General features: G+C 45.1%; 1 protein-coding gene across 1 annotated transcript in view; it reads right to left on the bottom strand.

The window, feature by feature from the left end:
• Nucleotides 1-7,204: 7,204 nt before the first annotated feature.
• The window catches only part of ADGRD2 (adhesion G protein-coupled receptor D2), a 72,885-nt gene continuing 61,494 nt past the window's right edge, over nt 7,205-18,595 (bottom strand). The window contains exons 21-26 of the mRNA XM_070759610.1: nt 17,185-17,226; nt 14,688-14,741; nt 13,349-13,478; nt 13,204-13,262; nt 9,468-9,498; nt 7,205-7,260 (exon numbers count right to left, since the gene is read on the bottom strand). Of these exons, the coding sequence (XP_070615711.1) occupies nt 7,253-7,260; nt 9,468-9,498; nt 13,204-13,262; nt 13,349-13,478; nt 14,688-14,741; nt 17,185-17,226 (324 nt within the window). The 3' untranslated portion in view covers nt 7,205-7,252. The remainder of the gene's footprint in view (nt 7,261-9,467; nt 9,499-13,203; nt 13,263-13,348; nt 13,479-14,687; nt 14,742-17,184; nt 17,227-18,595) is intronic.

Raw genomic sequence — 18,595 nt, 5'->3', positions numbered from 1 at the left:
CCACTCCAGGGGAAGGATACTGCAGAATCTCCATGCCTGGGGGAAGGATACGGCAAAATCCCCATTCCCTCCCCACTCCAGGGAAGGATACTACAGAATCTCCAGTTCTGGGGGAAGGATACTGCAAAATCCCCATTCCCTCCCCACTCCAGGGGAAGGATACTGCAGAATCTCCATGCCTGGGGGAAGGATACGGCAAAATCCCCATTCCCTCCCCACTCCAGGGAAGGATACTACAGAATCTCCATGCCTGGGGGAAGGATACTGCAGAATCCCCATTCCCTCCCCACTCCAGGGGAAGGATACTGCAGAATCTTCATTCCTGGGGGAAGGATACTGCAAAATCCCCATTCCCTCCCCACTCCAGGGGAAGGATACTGCAGAATCTCCATGCCTGGGGGAAGGATACTGCAGAATCCCCATTCCCTGCCCACTCTGGGGCCAGACAGAGGTGGTATTTGCTGGTTCTCTGAACTACTTAAAATTTCTGCTACTGCTTCTCCAAAACCTGCTGGATTCCACCCCTGGGGGAGACCCAGAAGACTCCTATGGAGGATACGAATGCACAGATGGGGGGAGTGGGTGGAAGCTGGAGAGAGAGAAAAGCCCTTTCTCCAGCCAACCAAAACCTGAGCTGTGTCAGTTTCAAGAAACAAGGAAATTGTGAGGAATTGTCCTTCCCTAGCTAGTGAGGCTGGGATGTCCCTCCTCTTTAAGGCTTTTTCCTGGAGAGCAAACAGGGCTTGGAGCCTTGCCAGCAATGATAAGACACCAGGCCAAGCTCCAGCTGCAGGCGTGGGGGTGATTCGGAAGAGGTGGCTGGTTTCCCCCTGTGAAAAAAATCTTTGAGGGGGGGCAGAATCTCATTTGAGAAGTTGGTGAGGAGGAGGAGCAGGAGGGAGAGCGGGAGGGAGAGAAAGAAGGAAGGAAGGAAAGAAAGATAGAAAAAAAGAAAGAGAGAGAGAGAGAGTTAAGGAAAAAAGGAAGGAAAAAATGAAGGATGGAGGAGAAAGTTAAGGTAGGGGAAAAAAGATTGGGAAGGAGGGAGGAAAGTATAAATGAGAGGGAGGTGAAAATTAAGGCAGGAAAAGATGAGGGAGGCAGGGAGGGAGGGAGGAAAGAAGGAAGTAAGGAAGGAGTGAGTTAAGGAAAGAAAGGAAAGAAAAAAATGAGGGAGGGGGAGAAAGTTAAGGAAGGAAAAGATGAGGGAGGCAGGGAGGGAGGAAGGAAACAAAGAACGAAGGAAGGAATGAGTTAAGGAAAGAAAGGAAAGAAAAAAATGAGGGAGGGAGGAGAAAGTTAAGGAAAGAAGAAAAATATAGGGAGGGAGGAAAGAAGGGAGGAAAGAAAATGAGAGGGAGGAGAAAGTTAAGGAAGGAAAAGATGAGGGAGGCAGGGAGGGAGGAAAGAAGGAAGGAAACAAAGAAAGAATGAAGGAAGGAAGGAGTGAGTTAAGGAAAGAAAGGAAAGAAAAAAATGAGGGAGGGGGGAGAAAGTTAAGGAAGGAAAAGATGAGGGAGGCAGAGAGGGAGGAAGGAAAGAAGGAAGGAAACAAAGAAAGAAAGAAAGAAAGAAAGAAGGAAGGAGTGAGTTAGGAAAGAAAGAAAAGAAAAAATGAGAGGGAGGAGAAAGTTAAGGAAGGAAAAGATGAGGGAGGCAGGGAAGGAGGAAGGAAAGAAGGAAGGAAAGAAGGAAGGAAGGAAGGAAGGAGAGAGTTAAGGAAAGGAAATAAAAAGCGAGTAAGGGAGGAGAAACTTAAGGAAGGAGGGAAAAAAGGAAAGAAGGAAAAACAACGACAACGAAGGAGGCCTAAATCCAGCCAAGAAACAGCTTCCAGAGGTCTCATCTTGCAAAATGTTCCTTCCCAGAGACCCCAAAAACCAGGAACATTTGGAGAAGAGATTCCAGATGTTAGGTTTCAGGCCTAGCTGCTGATTCAGACATCAGGATTCCCCCCTTTAGAAAACACCTTCTGATCCTCGTCTTTATGCACGGCCAGGAGAGATTTCAGCAGGGTCTTCAGATAGACTGCAGCCGCCCTTCCTTCCCTTGAGCTTGAGAGTCCCACCCCCCCAGATGTGCAAGACTAAAGTGCCCATGAGCCTCAGCCAGCCTGGCCAAGGATAATAGGCCTGAGGAAGGAGAGGTGGAATTCTTTAAAAAAAAAAATCCCACTATAAAAGGAGTAAATAAGTATAGTATAGTAAATATAGTTAAGTATAGTATAGTAAGATGGAGAAAAGGATTTTTTATTTAGACTTTTAAGAATTGACAACGTTGTATAAAATTAATAGAAATTTTTGGAGGAGGAGAGACAAGAGCTTCCATTGAGTAATAAGGAAAGTTTATATATGATAGATTTTAAGCATTGTTGTTGCACTTGTAACTATATATTGTTTTATTTTATGATGGAGAAAAATTTAAAAATTATACAAAATAATTTAGGATTCGAAAGCATCCATTCCATCGAGCTTCCTCGAAGCAAAGTCAACAGCTTCACCAATTGAGCAGCTGAACCTTAATTTTTTTTTTTAAAAAAGTCACCCCTTCCCCTGCCTGCTTTTAAAATCTCAGTAGATACATCCAGGAGCCCAAGACCTATTTTGAAATGGTATACAGTGGTACCTCTACCTACAAACACCTCTACTTACGAACTTTTCTAGATAAGAACCATTTTCCTCTTACAAACCCGAGCCTCCAAAACTGCAACCGGAAAAGGGGAGAAGCCTCCGTGGGGCCTCTCTAGGAATCTCCTGGGAGGAAACAGGGGCAGAAAAGGTGGGGAGAAGCCTCCGTGGGGCCTCTCTAGGAATCTCCTGGGAGGAAACAGAGCCAGAAAAGGTGGGGAGAAGCCTCCGTGGGGCCTCTCTAGGAATTTCCTGGGAGGAAACAGGGCCAGAAAAGGCGGGGAGAAGCCTCCGTGGGGCCTCTCTAGGTATATCCTGGGAGGAAACAGGGCCAGAAAAGGTGATGAGAAGCCTCCGTGGAGCCTCTCTAGGAATCTCCTGGGAGGAAACAGGGATAGAAAAGGTGGGGAGAAGCCTCCGTGGGGCCTCTCTAGGAATTTCCTGGGAGGAAACAGGGCCAGAAAAGGCAGGGAGAAGCCTCCGTGGGGCCACTCAAGGTATTTCCTGGGAGGAAACAGGGCCAGAAAAGGTGATGAGAAGCCTCCATGGGGCCTCTCTAGGAATCTCCTGGGAGAAAACAGGGCCTCCACCCTCCCTGTGGTTTCCCCAATCGCACGCATTATTTGCTTTTACATTGATTCCTATGGGGAAAATGGCTTCTTCTTACCAACTTTTCTACTTAACCCGGTCACGGAACGAATTAAGTTCGTAAGTATAGGTACGACTGTATAGGTATATAGCAGGAGGGGCCAGACTAGAAGACCTCTAGGGTCTCTTTCCAGCTCATTCTAGTCTATTTCCTAGAGAACAGGGCAAAGAGAGAGAGAGAGAAAAGTTTCAAGATTTTTTTTAATTTTGTTTCACTTGAAGCATCCCTCAAGTTGATACAACCTTGTTATCTCCCCTGTTTGGGTTTCAAAATATGTAGCCGAATTTCGACACTCGGCAACCAGAAACAAACAGTCCTGTTATCCCCAGTGGCGGTTTTTGTGGGTAAAAGAGAAACAACTCTGAAGCACAATTTTAAACATTGAAACGTCACTTTACCCACCCGCTCCAACTCAGCCGATCCGTTTTTTAGAATAATAAACGTAGACGAAGCACGTCGAACATCCGAGAGTTAAGACAAGAGGTTCCTCTAACGTAGGGTGCCATCGTGGGACGGCTACCACTGGATAACGACACCCATTGTGCTTGGTCCTGCTCATCTGCCGTGGTGCCTCTTCCAAAGTCGAAGGAGATCGGCGGTTCCTGAAACACTGGAGTAAATTTTGCACCCACTCAGAAAGAGCCATTGCTTAGCCTCCCGAATAAGATGGGATATTAAAAAATGAGAATTTTTAGCTTTTGTAACTTGTCAAGCGACAGCAAGCGGTTAAGATATTGCCGACAGCTGCAAGGTGATGAAATCTGATGAAATCTGGAACGGTGGAAAACTCTAGCGGCCCTCAGAAGGTTCCTCCTCCTCCTCATCATTTTAAAAATAGCACTCTGAAAATGTTCCGTCGGTGCCCATGGAAACGGTTTCAGGCCTTAAACGGGGCAGTCCAAAAAAAAAAAAAAAATTCCATCAGCATCCCCGATTGTTTTCTGAAGATCTGAAGGTCTTTCCTCTTTTCTTCTCCAACTTAATGTCCCTGGCTGTTTCCTGTTTTGAAAAAAACAGGATCTCTAGAGGCTTCAGGGAGGTCCTGGTGGTTAAGGAATGCCCTTGCAGTGATGATTGGCGTGATGGGGGGCGGGAAGAGGACGTTTTGGGTCAGGGATGAAAAATGGGGAGATGGAAGTTGGCTGTTGGCTTCCAGAGAGGAGGAGGTTCTTCTAAACAAATGGTTCTCAACCTTTCTGATGCCGCGGCCCCTTAATGCAGTTCCTTGTGGTGTGGTGTCCCCCAACCATAAGTCTAGCGTCGATTCTTCCAACAGAGCTTTAAGCTGATTGGCAGGAAGGTCAGAGGGATGCCTGATTGGTCAGATTGTAAGGTGTTCTGTCGGGCTCTCTGGTAGACTCCTCCCAAAAATTCACAGGTACAAATTTCAGACACACACATGTTTGAAAATTCAAAACAATGTTCTTTATACTGAAAATTCACTTAACCTAAGCCCTCTTTTGGTATAGCAAAGAGCACTCGTCTCCAACCAAACTGGTAATTTGTACAAGTCCCTTATCAGTTCTGTGATACTTAGCTTGCAGCTGTGAGGTAATTCACAGTCCTTCTTCTATCACACAGTGAAACACACTTTGCTCTGGTTTAGTTTCAAAGCGGGGAAAAATCAGCACACAAGAAGTCAAAGTCAGTAAAGCAGTCACGAAACACAACGATCAGATAATCCTCCACAATGGCCAAACCCACAGGCTGCTATTTATAGCAGCCTCACTAATTACCACAGCCCCACCCAACCACAGGTGGCCTCATTTTCTTTGATAATAATCTCTCAGTTGTTGTTGCCTATGCATCACTCTCCACATGTGTGGCTGTATCATTAACTATTGTTCTGAATCCAAGGAGGAGCTAGATAATTGATCGCCTTCTGAGCTGTCTGCCACACTCTCCTCCTCCCTGTCACTCATGTCTTCTTGGTCAGAGGAGCCTTCATCAGCAGATTCCACCGGGGGCAAAACAGGCCTGCAGCATGTGGATGTCTCCCCCACATCCACAGTCCTTGGGGCAGGAGCTGGGCCAGAGCTAACCACAACACCAGGCGCCAGAATAGAAGCTTTAGTTCTTAACACCATGGGAAATTTGTCTTTTCTCATGTGGTCTTAGGCGACCCCTGTGAAATAGTCGTCCCAACCCCCAGGTTGAGAACCACCATTTTAGGAGTTGCTACAACAGAGAGCTCCAATGGAGGATGACGTGAAGACCAGCCACATCGGGTGATGTTATGGAGGAAAGAAGGCAGTTCATGAAACCATCTACTAGAGCAGGCGATCTCCAACCTTGGCGACTTTTAAGACTTGTGGACTTCAACTCCCAGAATTCCTCAGTCAGCATAGCTTCCTCTCTTCTAATCCCTTTCTCTGCAATGTCTCCAACTTTAGGGTTGTAAGAGAAAAGGAAACAGACACGGCTGGCTGAGAAATGTTTGTTTGTTTGTTTGTTTTTATCAAGTACGTATTGGTAGTATACAAAGAAACAACACTGTTTATATACGAGGGTCACCCAGAAAGTAATGCACCACATTTTTTTCTTCAACAATTATTTATTGAACACAATGAAACTTATACACAAGAAAGAATGATGTTTCTTCTACACTTCCTATTTTTCCATGTAATCTCCGTCCCATTGTATGGCCTTCCTCCAGCAAGACACAAGGGCGTGTATGCCCTATTGGTACCATTCCTGGTTCTGGTCACGAAGCCATTTCTGCACTGTGCGAATCACCTCTTTTGTCATCCTCAAAATATCTTCTGCGACTAACCGTACTTCTGTCGACTGCAGATTCTCCATAAACTATACACAAACGTTGCTGAATGTTCCCAACAGTTTCTTTCTCGACAGTGAGAAATTCAGTGACGACATCCTGCTTTTGAAACACTGCTGCAGCTATGCTATCTGTCTGAAGAAATGCAAAATTTACACACGCACTCCTGACAATTCAAATAATGCACATCTAAAGTTTTGCATTCGTACCATTACTGTAGGCTGAGAAAAAAAATGTGGTGCATTACTTTCTGGGCGTCCCTCATACATTATATTGGTACTAATAAGAGGGAAACATTAGGACAGGACGGTAGCCACGCTGGTGCACTTATGCACATCCTTTACTGACCTGTTAGGAATCGGGTGAGGTCAACAGTGGACAGTCTAAGAGTAAAGTTTTGGAGGTTGGTGATGAAACAACAGAGTCCGGTAATGAGTTCCAGGCATTAACAACTCAGTTGCTGAAGTTGTATTTTCTACAGTTGGGTTTGGAGCGGTTTACTTTGAGTTTGTATCTGTTGGGTGCTCGTGTATTGTTGTGGTTGAAGCTGAAGTAGTCATTAACAGGAAGGACGTTGTAGCAGATGATTTTATGGGCTATGCTTGGGTTGTGTTTAAGGCGATGAAGCTCCATGCATTCTAAGCCTAGGATTTCAAGTCTGGTTGCGTAGGGTAGAGTAGAGGAGTTGAACTCCACAAGTCTTAAAGTTGTCAAAGTTGGTGACTCCTGCACTAGCTTAATCTTCTCTCCCAACACCATCCTTTGGGGTGACTACATAACCTTGACTGGGTGCTGTTGCTCCAGGATAAGACACTACAGTAGATACATTCCTCAGAAGTTCACAATTAAGGATGGTTGTGTTGCCTGGTCTTCTCTTGGTTCTCCTTAGCTTCTGGCCCATCAGCTCCAAGTTCAGAAGCGAAGAAAGTGTGGGGGAATCAATAGCTCTCCTACCAAGGCCACCATTTTATGACTCCAGAGACCCAAGTAAGCCACAATCCACAGAAGAGGGTGGGGCGAAGGGAAGTGGGAAAGAAACGGTGAGAAAGCAATCTTGGTTAGTAGATCATAACTTCAGAGCTGGGCTGGAAGGGGCTGGAGAAGGAACAAGAAGGATGTGGGCCTTCCCTTCTCTGTCTTCTGGGGGTTTTGTCCGTCAACAGTCACCGGTTGGAGACACGTCACTGGGAAAAGCTCTGGTCATAAGCCTGTAAAGAGGAGAAAATGTCCATCATGGTTTAAGATGTTTTTGCTTCTTTGGGTCTTCTTCTATTTTTACCCCCAATCTAACTGCTCCCACCCTACTGGCCTTCCATAAGGCCACAACGATCTGGCTTTGCCAGCAGGCCAGGGGGCCATCAACTAATAATAATAATAATAATAATAATAATAATAATAATAATAATAATAATAATAATAATAATAATAATAATAACAACAGCCTTATTTAACCCTTTAACATATTTCAATGTTTCGATCATGTCCCCCCCTTTCCCTTCTGTCCTCCAGACTCTACAGATTGAGTTCATGAAGTCTTTCCTGATACGTTTTATGCTGAAGACCTTCCACCATTTTTGTAGCCCATCTTTGGACCCGTCCAATTTTATTTAAGTGCATTATTTTACATTTGGTAGATGCTCTCCTGTCTCCCTTGGTCCTTCTCTTCTCTAGACCAGCCATGCACGCTTCCTGCAACTGTTCTTTGTACGTTTGAGCCTCCAGTCCCTTAGTCATCCTAGTCTGCACTTTTTCTAGAGTCTCCACATCCTTTTTTATAGTGTGGTGACCGAAACTGGACACAGGATTCTAGCTGTGGCTGGAAGACCCCAGCCTCACCGTTACCCCCTTGTTTTCACAACAGAGGGGAAAGGGTCTTGCCTCTTCCTCCCCGGCCAAAGGAACGCACTTTTCGAACCCCTTGCTCGGGGACCAACAGCTCAGATTGTTCATGCCCAGCCTGGGGTCAATGGCACCCCTGTTTTTCCAAAGCCGGCACCCTAACTGGCAAGGTTTTAGGGTTGGCGGTGGTGCGCGGGAAAACCTATCTCGCCGGCAGGCTGCCGCTTGCCGATACGGCTCTCCATCCCCACCCCACCCCCAGCCACCTCCCCGATCCTGTTGGTGCCCAGCTGCAGGCACAAGGAGCACATGTTGCTATGCGCAGCTTAGCAACATGCAAGATGTATTCACAAACCATAATGAAATTATCGCGGGCAGACAATACGGTGACACTCGAGCAAGACAGAGGCCATGGCGATAGTCTTCTTCGCCAGAAGGGAAACAAAAGAAACAGCTCAATGTGTAGGTAAATATATGACAATATCCTTTCTCTGCCCCCCCCTCCACCATCCCTCTCTCACACACACATACACACAAACACATACACACCAGTCCACCCCCTCTTTTCCAGGGCGCTCACCTCCCCTCATAATGGAAGGTAATGAATATCACCAGATCATACCTCCATAAAGCCAGCCAGGAAGGCGCTGGGGAGGGGGTTGGTGTTTGGGGCCAGAGGGGGGGGGAGGGAAAACATGTGGTTCCTTGTCAAGTGAAATATGGGGGTCTCAAGGCTTTGGGTGGGGAGGGGGCCGGGGGGAGCAAGCAAGAGAACAACCCTTTTCTATTCTTCCCGTCAGCACTTTGCACTGTGTTTAATAACAGCATTGTCGCTCCCTTTCTATGGCCGCAGTCTCGAATGCAAATACGTGGTTTGGGGGGAAAAAAACACCCGTTCACGAAGAATAGAAAGTGGTCGGCAGATTCCCGTGGCTGCCGGCCCGATGCGGAGGCTGGGTTTTCGGGGTTTTTTTCTCCGTCTTTCTTTGCAAAAGTTTGATATCTAAATAAATTGTCGCTGCAACTTTCTCGACGATTATTCCGCAGAGAAGGAACACGTCAGTGGGGGGTTGTAAACGGTAATGGGCTCCCGGTTACGCGGTCCGGTGCGCAGGCCCAGGAGGAAAATTATGGCATGCACACACATCTGCGCTTCCCCGACACGTGCATGCATGCCCCACACATGAGATTTGGCTTCTGCGCATGCGCTGCAAAGGAGACTTCATGTGAGGATGCTCGTGTGAGTGAGATTTCGCCAATTCTTGCCAATTTTTTGCTTCTGCGCATGCTCTCTCGCGCATCCTCACACAGGATTTCACTTTCTGTGCATGCGCAGAAGCCAAATCTTATGCCGTTGGGCATGCGCACACCCGCCCAATGCACGCCTGTCCACAACGGCCTCGGAGGGCTCATCGGCAGCACCGAAGACGAGCGACCCTTCACTGGCTGTAAAATATTTTTATTACCACTGGTTCCCCTGCATGCGTTTGCATATGTACAGAAGCTTCTGCGCATTTGTTGTGGTTAGCTCTGGTGAAAATTTTGCCATGCTAAAGATAACAGGAGAAGGCCTTACCTGATGATTTGAAGGCAGTCAGTTGTACAGCCTGGGAAAAGAGAGAGAGAGAGAGAGAGAATGATGATGATGGTGATGGTGATCTGTTTCAAATCGCTGCAGATAATCCCCATTTGTCTTCAGTCTCGTAGCAAAACAGTTCCCCAGAAAACAATATCCGATTAAACCTTGCTAATCAAACCTTCATCAGTGCCCTCCCCAGTTTGCAAATGTGAGCGTCGGTCACTTAACCTAGCAGTGCTTTTAAAAAAACCTCTTTTTTTTAAAAAAAGTGCTTATTGTCACAAACTGAGGTTCTGTCTTTCGCCTTTCTATTCTGACAACGTTAAGAACTCATGATCAAAATTCCAGCTTTGTTGTGTGTGTTTTTTTCAATTTCTTTTCTGGACGTCTGTATTTTTCCAACCTCCGTTCCCTTCAGAATTGGAGATGCAATCATTTACTTTTTTTAAAAAAAAAGAAGAGACTTATTTCGTGTTTTTACGATGCACCCTTTGCAAAAACTATTTTGATCCATTCCGCCTCACGGTCTCCTTGTTGCTGGAGCCCCCAAAGTAGTGACGGCGAAGCTTTTTTCCCTTGGGTGCCGAAAAAGCACAAGTGCGCGTTATCATACATGCGCGAGTGCCCACACCCATAATTCAATACCTGGGGAGGGCGAAAATAGCTTCCCCAAACCCCCAAAGGCCCTCTGGAGGCCAGAAATGGCCTGTTTCCCAACTTCTGGTGGGCCCTCGTGTTTCACCCTCCCCAGGCTCCAAAGGCTTCCCTGGAGCCAGGGGAGGGTAAAAACAACCTCCCCCATCCCCCCGGGGGGTTCCCTGGCAGCCAAAAATGCCCTCCCAGAGCCTCCGTGTGAGCCAAAAAATCAGCTGGTTGGCACACACACGCACATTGGAGCTGAGCTAGGGCAACGGTTCGAGTGCCAGCAGATATGGCTCCACGTGCCACCTGTTGGATTTATATTGACTGGTTTCTAATATGATTTGATTGCTTATTGGTACCTGGATTATCATTAAGTGTTGCATCTCATGATTCTTGACGACTTTATCTTTTCTTTTATGTACACTGAGAGCATCTGCACCAAAGACAATTTCCTTGTGTATCCCATCACACTTGGCCAATAAAGAATTTATTCTATCCCCTATTCTATTCTGTTTTATTCTATTCTGTTCTGTTCTATTCTTATTTTTTCTTATTCTATTCTATTTTGTATTCTATTCTATTCTGTTCTATTCTATTCCATTCCACTCCATTCCTTCCTTATTCTATTCTGTTCTGTTCCGTTCCGTTCCGTTCCATTCCATTCCACTCCATTCCTTCCTTATTCTATTCTATTCTATTCTATTCCATTCCACTCCACTCCACTCCATTCCTTCCTTATTCTATTCTATTCTATTCCATTCCATTCCATTCCATTCCACTACACTACATTCCTTCCTTATTCTATTCTGTTCCGTTCCATTCCATTCCATTCCACTCCACTCCATTCCTTCCTTATTCTATTCTATTCTATTCCATTCCACTCCACTCCATTCCTTACCTTATTCTATTCTATTCTGTTCCGTTCCGTTCCATTCCATTCCACTCCACTCCACTCCATTCCGTCCGTATTCTATTGTATTCTATTCTATTCTATTCCATTCCATTCCATTCCACTCCACTCCACTCACTCCAGTCCATTCCTTCCTTATTCTATTCTATTCTATTCTATTCTATTCTATTCTATTCCATTCCATTCCACTCCATGTATGTATGATGTATACATATGTGTGTGCATGTACTGTAATTATGTACTGTATGTGTATTCTATTCCATTCCATTCCAATTCTATTCTACCGACAAACGGACGGGTCTTTCTGTAGAGAAAGGAAAAGAAAAGGAGCGGATTCCGCCTTATCCCCAGGACACCTTCAACCCCTTCTAGTCTCTCCAGCTCCGGAAAGCGATGGGAGAAAAAACGAAAAAAGCGACGCTTCGTCTCCGCTGCCGAAGTACCAACGCTGGCCTTGGCATTTAAAAACCAGCGGCGACGCTTAAGCGCTGACCGCCCCGGCTGGCTTAATTGCTTTAGCATGTGCTTAAGACCGGGTGCCCAGTAACACGGCAATGACACAGGTCACTGCTGGATCTGACCTCCCTGGGAAGTGAGTGGCACCTTGCTTTCCGTAGCCCACTCTCGGGCCAATCCAGACCTCCCCTCCAAAGAAGGTTGCTTGGCAAGATGATTAAATGGGGTGGTTTAAGGGGGGGGCAGGAAAGAAGAGTGAAGGGGGGGGGAGGAAGAGCTGTTTATTTGACGGAGAGGCATCGGGTGCCCTTGGATGTCAAGTAGTTCCAACGCAGCCTAATCCTTTTCAATAGCCTGGCAGAACTGTAATCTTGGTGATGCGCAGCCCCACAGCCGTCGTGACTTCAGCTGGCGAAGCCGCGCTCGCTGCCCGACATGGAACGGGCGAGGGAGGGCGGACAGCATAGTACAGAAGATCATCCTACCTTAACGTCCTTACCTGTTAACGGCTACTTCATTTTCTTTTTTTTTCTTTTTTTTTATAAAAATGTTTTATTTTAAATTTTCAACGACATTAAAAAGAAAACCTCTCAACAGTCACATACAGACCATTGGCCGTTACAAATTTTGCATTTTATATATCTTACTTTCCTATGAATTACAGTCAGGTTGCTATATAATTGATGAAGAAAAGAGAAGGGGGAAGAAATCGTGAGAAAGGTATACAGTGTTCCCTCGATTTTCGCGGGTTCGAACTTCGCGAATAGCCTATACCACGGTTTTTCAAAAAATATTAATTAAAAAATACTTCACGGTTTTTTTCCTATACCACGGTTTTTCCCGCCCGATGACATCATACGTCATCACCAAACTAATAATTTTTGCAAATAAATAACAAAAAAATAATTATTGTTAATAAATAATTATGTTTATAAATATCAGGATCACTAAGTGTCTTATTCAATGGTGAGTACCAGTAATAACGGTGAGTAAATGGTTGTTAAGGGAATGGGAAATGGTAATTTAGGGGCTTAAAGTGTTAAGGGATGGCTTGTGATACTGTCCATAGCCAAAAATGGTGTATTTACTTCCGCATCTCTACTTCGCGGAAATTCGACTTTCGCGGGCGGTCTCGGAACGCATCCCCCGTGGAAATCGAGGGAACACTGTACAACTTATAGATTCCTATATTTACTTGAACGATTCTTCATAAAAGAGTGTTACAAATACAGTGATACCTCGTCTTACGAACTTAATTGGTTCCGGGACGAGGTTTGTAAGGGGAAAAGTTTGTAAGACGAAACAATGTTTCCCATAGGAATCAATGGAAAAGCGATTAATGCGTGCAAGCCCAAAACTCACCCCCTTTGCCAGCCGAAGTGCCCTTTTTGCGCTGCTGGGATTTCCCTGAGGCTCCTCTCCATGGGAGACCCCACCTCCAGACTTCCATGTTTTTGTGATGCTGCAGGGGAATCCCAGCAGAGGAATCCCAGCAGTGCAAAAACGGGCGCTTCGCTGGCAACGGAAGTCCAAAGGTGGGGTTTCCCAGCGAGGGGAGCCTCAGTGAAATTGTAGCATCGCAAAAACACGGAAGTCCTTCTATTCTATTCCACTCCAGCCTTTCAGAGGTCAAACATAACCCTGACGCGGCCCTCAGTGAACTAGAGTTGCCCCCCCTCCGATTTAGGGGGTTCATCCTCGGTGAGACAGGTGGGAGGGACTTACCGGTTTCTCGGGCGACATAATGGATGCCACGCTCCGTGGGATTTTGGCACTGAAGTTCCCTGTATGAGGAAAGGGGCATCAGTCGGGTACAAGGGCAACAATCCGAAGGCAGCACGGGCTGGTTGGGCAAAGCCGCTCTCCTTACCTTTGCTCTTGGGGGCCGTCTCCTTCTCGCTGGAGCAGGTGGTGCTCTCCGGGGTGGTGGGCTTGAACCGGGCCATCTCCCAGGAGGTGTTCCTGGGGCTTGACAGGTAATTGACGGGATGGGAGCAGTTCTGAAACAAGGAGAGGAGGGGACAACACCTGGAGGAAGAGGGCCGGCCCGGAAGCCCTGGGAGGTATTGAAAATGCAGGCGGTCCTTCATAACTTCCTGCAAAGAGGGGCTGGATCCAAGTGCAGACAGTTTCCTTCTGAGCTGACCCATTGAGAGCAACCCATGGATGGTTTTCAGTCCTGATCTGTCCTGTCCTGTCCTGTCTTATTCTATTCTATTCTATTCTAGTCTAGTCTAGTCTAGTCTAGTCTAGTCTAGTCATCTAGTCTATTCTAATCTAGTCTCCTGAATGCTTATTTGACCCCTATGACAATCATTAAATGTTGTACCACATGATTCTATTCTTGACCAAATATATCTTTTCTTTTATGTACACTGAGAGCATCTGCACCAAAGACAAATTCCTTGTGTGTCCAATCACACTTGGCCCATAGTTCCCTCTAAGCTGAGCAGTGAGCAATCGCTCACTTAAAAATCATCATCAACTCAGAGTTTTCCAAACCTGCCCAGAAGCCGAGAGGGAAAGAGTGAGAGGGAAGGAGAGAGAGAGGAAGAGAGGAAGAGAGAGAAACAGATAGAAAAAAGAGAGGAAGGAAAAGAGAAAGAAAAAGAATGGGAGTAAGGATATTGATAGAGTTGCCCTATTATGAGCTCACTATTATAGACACACAGTACAGTATTTTATTTTGAAATTCTCTGAGGCAAAACAGGGTGGGTTTTTTATTTGTTTGTTTGTTTGTTTGTTCATTTATTTATTTATTTATTTATTATTTCTGTGCCGCCCAGTCCCAAAGGGACTGCCGCTCAGACACTATACTTTTCCGCCCACCCCAAAAAAAATTTAGAGGGAACACTGACTTGGCCAATAAAGAATTTATTCTATTCTATTCTGTTCTATTCTATTCTATTCCATTCCATTCCCTGAAGCCTCCAGAGTACAAAAAACAGCACAAGCGGGCAAACCAGAAGTTCATTTTTCTGAACTTCCGCTTTGCCTGTTGGGTGGTTTTTTGCACTCCGGAGCTTCCCTGAAGCCTCCTGAGGGCAAAATGGCCTTCTCCGAGCCCGAAAACCAGCTGACCAGTACATGCCTCCACACTGGAGCTGACATGGGGAAACATGCCACAGGGTAGATGTTCTCCTGCTTGAGGAGGGGGTTGGTCCAGAAGACCTTCGAGGTCCCTTCCAGCTCTGTTGTGATCGACCTACCGTGAACGAGAGGGCTTTTTTCTTCTCCCTCATTCTCTGGATGGCATTCCGCACCTGGAGATGAAACACAAATAGAGTCGGCCTTTTCTTCCATAATGCCCAAGGATTCAGGAAGCCCCAGTGCGTGAAAATTCAGATCAGACTAAATTTTCTGCCATACTTTCCAAAGCAGATGGAAGAGAAACTGCCAAATTTGATAGTGACAGCGCAGGGGGATGGAGAATTCTTGAGAATCCCAATTGAGGTGTGTTTGTGTGTGCAATTGAATGATATCTTCACCCAGTGATGGGCTACCAAAAATTTTTGTGAGCCGCTCCGAGTCCTCGGAGAGGGGCGGCATACAAATCTAATAAATTATTATTATTATTATTGTTGTTGTTATTGTTGTTGTTGTTGTTGTTATTATTATTATTATTATTGTTGTTGTTATTATTGTTATTATTATTATTATTATTATTATTATTATTATTATTATTATTACTATCACAATGTGGGTGTGGCTTATGCATTTTGTTTCAACGTCTTTCAGTGCGAATTGGGTGCTCTGGGGTGGAGCTCCAAATTTTGCTACCGGAACTGTGTTCCTGGCCGTTCCCGTAGGAGCCCATCACTGTCTCCACCTAATGGTAAACTACATCTCCCAGCGTCCCTCACTCCATACCGTGTGGGTCTGCAGCCAAGAGGGTTTTTGGCAACCTCTGGAATCCTACAAGGATCTTTGGCTGTCGTTGTTTTCCCCTCTCGTGTATGGAAGGGAAAAGGGAAAAATTGCCACAGGGAATCTGGCCTTGTGTTGATACATCTACCATAATGTGCATTTGAATGATGGCTCCTTAAGTTTCTCCATGCCATGACAAGCCAAAACATAAAATGAATTGTATGGATGTGTTCAGGCGCTCTGAATCCCTAGCTGGCAAAAGCCAGAATTTTTTCAAACTTCTGTATAACTGATGCAAATAGTCTCCTAACTTATCTATCTGTCTATCTCTAATCCATCTATCTTTCTATCTAATATCTATCCCTCTCTCTCTCTCTCTGTCTGTCTTTCTGTCTATCTATCTGTTGTGGTTAGCTCTGGCCCAGCTCCTGCCACAAGGAATGTGCAGGTGGATGTGGGGGAAACATCCATATGCCGCAGGCCTGTTTTGCTCCCGATGGAATCTGCCGACGAAGCCTCCTCTGACCAAGGAAGCGTGAGTGACAGGGAAGAGGGGAGTTTGGCAGACAGCCCAGGAGGAGATCAATCATCTGTATCATCCCTGGATTCTGAACAAGAATTAATGACACATCCACGCATGCGTAGAGTGATGCATAGGAGACAACAACTGAAGGATTATTACAAGAGAAAATGAGGCCACCTATGGTTGGGTGGGGCTGCTGTAATTAGTGCTACAGATAAAAGTGCAGCCTGGTGTTTTAGCCTCATGGCAGTTTATCTGATTCATTATTTCGTCAAGATCGTGGTTTTTGTGCTGTTCAAGATTGTGTGTGGACTCTCTGGACTTTAGAACTGGACTCAATTTTCCAGTTATTGGGTGAGCAATTGGATTGCATTTAACCTGTGCCTTGTGTGTACCAGAAAATCTGTTTGACATTTAAAAAGGGAGCTGTTTCTGTTTTTCTGTTTATAAAAACGTTTGGGTTTTCCTTTTATCGTGTGGTGTGTGTCTTCCTGGACTAATTACCCTGTAATTACGGGCGGTTGAAACACGCCGGCAGAACATCTATTTATCTCTCAACTCTTCCTCTCTCTCTCTCTCTCTGTATATCTATCAGTCCGTATCTGTCTTTTGTTCTATCTCTAATCTCTAATCCATCCATCCCTCCATCCATCCCTCCCTCCATCTCTCCATCCATCCATCCATCCATTCATCCATCTGTCTTCTATCTATTTGTTGCTTGTATCCTAAGATTTTTTATTAATATTGATTGTTTCTTCATTGCTTATTTGACCCCTATGACAATCGTTAAGTGTTGTACCACATGATTCTTAACAAATGTATCTTTTTTCTTTTATGTACACTGAGAGCATATGCACCAAGACAAATTCCTTGTGTGTCCAATCACACTTGGCCAATAAAATTCTATTCTATTCTATCATCCATCTATCATCTATCTATCTATCTATCTATCTATCTATCTATCTATCTATCTATCTATCTATCTATCTATCATCGTCTGTCTGTCTATCATCTATCTATCATCTATCTATGTATCTATCTGTCTGTCTGTCTGTCTGTCTGTCCATACATCTGTCCATCCGTCCCTCCATCCATCCATCCATCCCTCCCTCCATCCATCTATCTATCATCTAAAATACTTAAATAAAAGATGAAAAAGTAAGCAAGCACCAGCATCCTTCCATAGATCAGGCTTCCCCAGCTACCACCCACACCCTCCTGCATTTTTATTTAAAATCTTAAGGACTAGAAACCAGGGGAGGATTTTTTTAAAAAAAAAACCCCACAAGATGCTGTGTTTCTAAGCTCAGTCTTACCTCGGTGTTATAGAGTGCATAGACCAGGAATATGTAGAGGCCCTGTAAAAAAAGGAAAAGGAAAAATACAGACAAGCTGAAAAGATATTAGCCCAGAAAAATAATTGTTTTAGCTTGTTGCAAAGGCTGAGATGCAAAACTGGGAGGGGCTTAGTGGTTTTCCCCCCTCCCCCCTTCTTCCCACCAGCTGGAAAAAGATGGATAGGAGAAACTCGTAATTCCAGTCTCTTTTTCTGTTTTCCAGCTGTCCCACCCCCATGGGAAAAAAAATCAATTTAGTCTGCTTGTATTGCAGGATTGCCACTAAGGCATCGAGTGATTTTCTTGTGGCTTGAATGGGTCACGTTCTCAACATGGAAAACCCAGAGCTGGACTCGGTCTCTTCTCACTGAGCTTCATTACAAAACCTCACCATGAAACAATTAAAGCCACAAAGCTTTGCAATGCCGCCCAGGAAGCTCAAACTGCCCAAGGAGCTGCTGATACAGTGCTACAGAGGAATCATTGAGTCTGTCATCTGCACCTCTATAACTGTCTGGTTTGGTGCTGCAACCCAACAGGACCGACACAGACTTCAGAGGAGAATCAGAACTGCAGAAGAAACAATTGCTGCCAACCTGCCTTCCACTGAGGACCTGTGTACTGCACGAGTCAAAAAGAGGGTGGGGAAAATATTTACTGACCCCTCACATTCTGGACACAAATTGTTTCAACACCTACCCTCAAAACATCACTACAGAGCACTGCACACCAAGACAACTAGACAGAAGAACAGTTTTTTTCCGAACACTATCACTCTACTAAACAAATAATTCCCTCAACACTGTCAGACTTTCTACTAAATCTGCCCTTCTATTCTACTAGTTTTTCTCATCATTCCTTTCACCCATTTCCTCCCATGTTGACTGTTTGACTGTAACTTGTTGCGTATATCCTAAGATTTTTATTAATATTGCTTCTTCATTGCTTATTTGACCCCTATGACAATCATTAAGTGTTGTACCACATGATTCTTGACAAATGTATATTTTATTTTATGGACGCTGAGAGCATCTGCACCAAGACAAATTCCTTGTGTGTCCAATCACACTTGGCCAATAAAAATTCTATTCTATTCTAAGACATATCCAGGGGGTGATAGGAGGTGGAGGAGATGCTAAAGATAATTGGTCTCCTTTGGAAAGCGAATTGTTCCGGGTTTCTGTTGTGCAAACAGAGAATCGTTAATGTTCAGCTGTGGAGGAGGTCCCCCCCCCTCTCAAAATCGGCTTTTTGGGGGCTGGATCCGGATAGAGCAGAGGTCTTCAAAGATGGCAACTTTAAGACTTGTAGATTTCAACTCCCAGAATTCTCCAGTCAGGATAGCAGGGGTAGACAGACAGACAGAGAGATAGATGATAGATAGATGGAT

Source organism: Erythrolamprus reginae, chromosome 8 (assembly GCF_031021105.1).
Source record: "Erythrolamprus reginae isolate rEryReg1 chromosome 8, rEryReg1.hap1, whole genome shotgun sequence".
Taxonomy (NCBI): domain Eukaryota; kingdom Metazoa; phylum Chordata; class Lepidosauria; order Squamata; family Dipsadidae; genus Erythrolamprus; species Erythrolamprus reginae.
This window is presented reverse-complemented; position numbering and strand designations above follow the sequence as displayed.